The sequence below is a fragment of the Seriola lalandi genome, unplaced genomic scaffold, assembly GCF_002814215.2.
Source record: "Seriola lalandi dorsalis isolate HSWRI2012SDOR001 ecotype SW California unplaced genomic scaffold, Sedor1 jcf7180002054564, whole genome shotgun sequence".
NCBI lineage: Eukaryota > Metazoa > Chordata > Actinopteri > Carangiformes > Carangidae > Seriola > Seriola lalandi.
Genome location: NW_019525117.1, coordinates 374,111 through 379,178, shown reverse-complemented (window position 1 = coordinate 379,178; position 5,068 = coordinate 374,111). Strand labels below are relative to the sequence as shown.

Here is a 5,068-nt window from a genome sequence, read left to right as displayed (position 1 = left end):
GAGGGAGAGGGAGAGAGAGGGAGGGAGGGAGGGAGGGAGAGAGAGAGGGGGAGGAATGAGGTGCAACAGAAGCTCCTGTCTGGATGAAGCTGAGGTCGGGACCTAAACAACTAAAGTGAAACAGTAAATACGTTTTGTAGAAAACAGTGAAAGTGAATTATGTTTTTTACAAACATAAAGAGGAAATGTTCATTTCTGTATTTGGGAAGTTGCACAAATATTGATCGTGAAGATCTCAGTAAGATGTCCACAAACATCATATCTATTGATGCAGCACTAACTCTCTCCACCTGCCGTGATCCAGCTTCAGACAGAGACACACCCCCGACCCCTGAGACCTCTTCATCATTCACACCTGCACATGAAACATCACACACACACACACACACACACACACACACACACACACACACACACACACTCACACACACAAACACACACACACACACACACACTGTTACTCACCAGTGCGGCTGTTGATGGCAAAGAAGTTCTGCGGGTTTCCGCTGATGATGCGGTAGCTGAGCCTGTCCGTGGCGGCGGGGGGCGTGGCGTCAGGGTCCTGGGCCTGGATCTGGATGACAGAGACGTCCCGTGGAGAGTTCTCAGGCACCGAGGGCCGGTACAGCGGCTCCGAGGTCAGCGGGGCGTTGTCGTTCACGTCTTCCACCTGGACGAACACCTCGATGGTGGCGAACTGGGGGACCACGCCGTGGTCGCTGGCGTACACCGTTAGCCAATAGGAGTCCTTGGTCTCGCGGTCCAACGTGTCGGTGGTGTAGATCACCCCTGGTGGAGGAGAGAGAGAGAATGTTTAAACTCTCTTTGTGTATTCATGTAAAGAGTCTGTTCATGATCAGACAGAAGTGACGTCATGTTCACTGCAGCAGCTCAGCCGGTCACTTCCACCGTCAGAGGGCGGGTTTACCGCGTCACTTCCTGCCGACGCCAGACGTCCTCACAGCGACGAGGAGAGAGAAACAGCCTGAGGATGTTTCACTGCACTGCACCAACACACCATGTGTCAGCCCTCTGCCTTTACACTGCAGTGTGATATACACAAGACGATTCTCCGTCTTCACTGAACGTGCACTCTCATTACAGGAACATGAAACCATCTCCTCACATTATATTCACCCTCAGTCACAGCCCTGTTCTCAGCCTGTTAAACACACACTCTGTTCTGCAGCAGGACGGTTAGAAAAGCCTCATGTGACAGTGAATATAAAATATATTTTATAGGCAAAGTGATTAATCAAGAAAATAATCCTCATATTAATTGATAATCATTGTTAGTTACTAACCCAAACCTCAGCTCTAAGAATCAGGATCTGGTTTATTACCAAGTTGGTTTTCAACACACGAGGAGTTTGTTCTGGTTCATATCAATGAACGAGTGCTGCAGGTCAGATATCCTGAATATAAATATAAAAACAACAAAAAGATTAAATATTTACAATAAAAATGTGTAAGCTTCAGTTTTCTTCCATTTGTTTGGCTTGTTATTGTTTCATCATCCATCTGTGACTGTACATCTGCAGTGTGTAGGAGAAGCACATTGCACACGCTCAGTTAGCCCCTCCCCCGACCAGGAAGACACTTCAGCAGCTGCTGCACCATGTTTTTCTAAAACTAGTATTTTTGTCAAACTGTCCTGAGCTTTTTATGAATCGATTAAAACTTTATTGGATGTATCATGATCATCAAAAAATGCAACATGTAAAACAATGCATATTTTCAGAATAATGTGCTTATTGAGACAAAAAGAAAAAGTTAATGAATGAAATTTAATGTATTTTTTAATGTTGAACCGCCCTCAGGGTTGGGGTCAGTTGCAACATCTGAATTCTCCCGGTCCAATAAATACTGTAATGATCTGCCATATGCGATCATCTGTAAAAGCTGTGGATCTTTATCAGGCAGATGGAAGTTTCATGTAAGTTCGGTTGGTCTCTGAGTGTTCGAACTGTCCTCTGATAGACATGACCTGTTGTGATGTGCACGTGGACATTGTTGTATTAACAGACACAAGTCTGAACCTGTGCTTTACAGATCTGCTGAACACCTCTTCAAAATCATCGTATTTTCTATGGGATTTTAGCAGTGACGTAGGAAAAATAAAAAAATCCCTTCAATCAGAAATATTTACCACTAAATGACAAGGACTCACTCTAGTGACGAGGCCGTCCTGTGTTTTCCCGCCTCAGTGATGTAGATGAAGCACAAACAGCCTCAAGTCCACAATCACAGCTACAATGCTAACTGCTAGATAGCTAGCTAGCTAACTCTGCTGCGGTCGCTAGCATCACCGCTCTCTCTCTCTCTCTCTCTCTCTCTCTCTCTCTCTCTCTGCACACGACCTACATACTGATCTATTCCTGAAACAATATTGTGTCTCTAACTGACAGCAGATCTCTCACACAGGATAAATCAGCGTCATTAGCTCGTTTAGCTGCTGCGTCCTAATGTAGTTTCAACACACGTCTGCGCGTGTGCATGATGGTGCAATATCGTAACTGCTATTGAACTGCACATTTTCGCTATCGCTGCCCACCAGCCAAAGATCCCAAGATTCTCCTCATGCACACACCTCCAAAAAAAGGTCTGCTGTCCTCGCCGCTTGACGAGCTCCAGCCTTCGTCAACGGGACTCGGTCACACCCGCCAAAAATGACAGGAACAATAGAAACAACGGCTGGAATCAAACTAGCTTTAGACACACAAGAGGGCGGGAAACGACATGATGAATGACACAGAGAGCCGGAAGCTGTTCTGAGATCAGATCACTTCAGTATCGATCTAACTGATGTCTGCTTATGTTGTTTGTACTGAGGTCACGACCCCGGTTTTCTAGATACACTGCTTCGATCCATTACTCAGTTCAACAGCTTTACTGGCACGACGTCTTCCTTGTGATTACCATTATCCAACAGAATTCAATTATCAAAGAATGAAAGACAAAAATGTCAATAACAATATGAATATAATAAAATACACATTTTATCATTAATAGAATAAATTGATAATGAAATAAAGAAAAGGAAAAAAGGAATAAAATGATATACATATACACATAAATACAAACATATACTGCAAATAAAATCATACATAACCATATACATATATAAGTAGTGTAGTAGTAAAAGCACTTATCAATAAAGGAGACGGCGGTGGATAAATTTATTTGGTTTCTATATTTCTATTTTTCTATAATTATGTGATATTATTCTAAAATAAATTTAATTGAATACACTTCTTGTTTCCTCACAGGACGAGCTGCTCCTGTTGTCAAGAGTGACAGACACCTTTAATCTACAGGAGCTCAGAGGGATCAAACCACAACTCTCATTTTCACTGAGACTAGTGTTGAGACGGGATGATGTCCGTCAACACGCTGACACTCAGACTCATGGGAACTGTAGGTATTATTACGTTATTACATCAGTACTCAGGGGTCATGGGTCAGACCACACCTGACTTTAAACTCCACCTTCATCCACAGACTGTGAAAACTGCACTTCTTGCGCTGCTCGTGCGTAGGAATACGGTAGTTCAGTGGTTGAAAAATGTAGTGCCAAAGGAAAGAGCTGTTTCCACAGGAAGATAAAGATGAAAATGATAGGTGTTTTCTGGTGGCCCCGCCCACAGCAGCTCATCACTCTGACACTGCAGGTGCTGCCGCTCGGATCTCCTGACCGGGACAATCTACTGCAGGTAACTTACCGACTGTGACAACCTCACACACCCCCCGTCAAATAACCACAACTGGCCCATTAATTAACCAACCACAACTTGTCTGCATGTTATTTTGTGTTGAAGATAAAACTGTTGTCAGTGAGTTTCTAACATGTTGATGTGTGTGTGTTTGTGTGTTTGATTATTCAAATCCACATCCTGAAGAGACCTGATGCAGAGAGGAAGTATTTAAATCAACAACATCACACACACTGAAGCTCTCTCTCTCTCTCTCCTGACACACACACACACACACACACACACACACACACACACACACACACACACACAGTGCGTCACTGTTGTTGTCCTGTGGGACGACTGCATGTTCAAGGTTAGCAGTAATTAATTCAGCGTTGCCCTGTGCTGTGTTCTCTCTGCCTCTGTTCATTCATCTCTGCCTCCTTCTGGCCCCTCGGCTGCACTACAATTAATAGCTGTGCACCGCGCTACAACATTGCTTTTAATAGCCTGAGCTGCTGCTTACAAGTCTGCTTTCCAATTAAGAGTGTGGAATTAACCACAAATGTCACAGGAGCGCTCGACATAAAACACAGTGGAAACAGGGAGTGACAGAGTCTGCGTCTCGACCAATCAGCTTCTTCTCAGCAGAGGGCTGAAGCAGAGTGCTGCACTGCTGCAGCAAACCACACAGAGCTGCAGGAGTGTGTGTTACAGTGTGTAACATGTGGTCCTCTGTGAGGACTCACCACACCAACCGTGCTGCTCCACCTCCCTCCTCCACCCAGCAGCAGCCCAGTGCACTGCTCTGTTCCCAGCCTCCATCCCAGTACAGACAGCCTCAGACCAGCTGAGCCTGACAGCTCTGTCTTCGTCTAAATTCTAAAGCAGTGGTGGGCAATTGGCGGCCTGCGGGCCAACACTGGCCCACCAGCAATAATATCTGGCCCCCCAGATTATTTTGATAATATGATTTTTTAAAATAAATAATAAATAAATCTCCATCTGAGCAGCCAGTGACCCGCAGAATCACTTCCTCTTAACTGTTTTGCCTAGAAAATAAAAGCGCGAAAGTCCATTTTTTTTGTTTTTTTCGGAAGGGTGGGTGGAGCTTACAAACATCCGAATCACAACTTCCTGTCAGGACTTTCAGAATAAAATCAGAGCAGAAACAGAATGCCGATGATGATCAAGATCATGGATTGCGATTCTACCCATTAAGATTACCATGTGATCTTTTTACCAGGACCCCCCCCAGAACAAAACATAACTATGATGTCATACTGAGCTGCTGACAGACGACCTCGTTTCCTGGCACAGGTAGAGCTTTACCTGAGGACACAGTGGTGCTGCAGTAGAATCCACGAATGAAT

The 5,068-nt window shown here is 44.6% G+C and overlaps 1 protein-coding gene across 1 annotated transcript in view; it reads right to left on the bottom strand.

Moving 5' to 3' along the window:
* Positions 1–5,068, bottom strand: part of fat3a (FAT atypical cadherin 3a) — a 129,503-nt gene that overhangs the window by 59,339 nt on the left and 65,096 nt on the right. Inside the window, exon 3 of the mRNA XM_087176679.1 lies at positions 466–789. Within this exon, the coding sequence (XP_087032805.1) occupies positions 466–789 (324 nt within the window). The remainder of the gene's footprint in view (positions 1–465; positions 790–5,068) is intronic.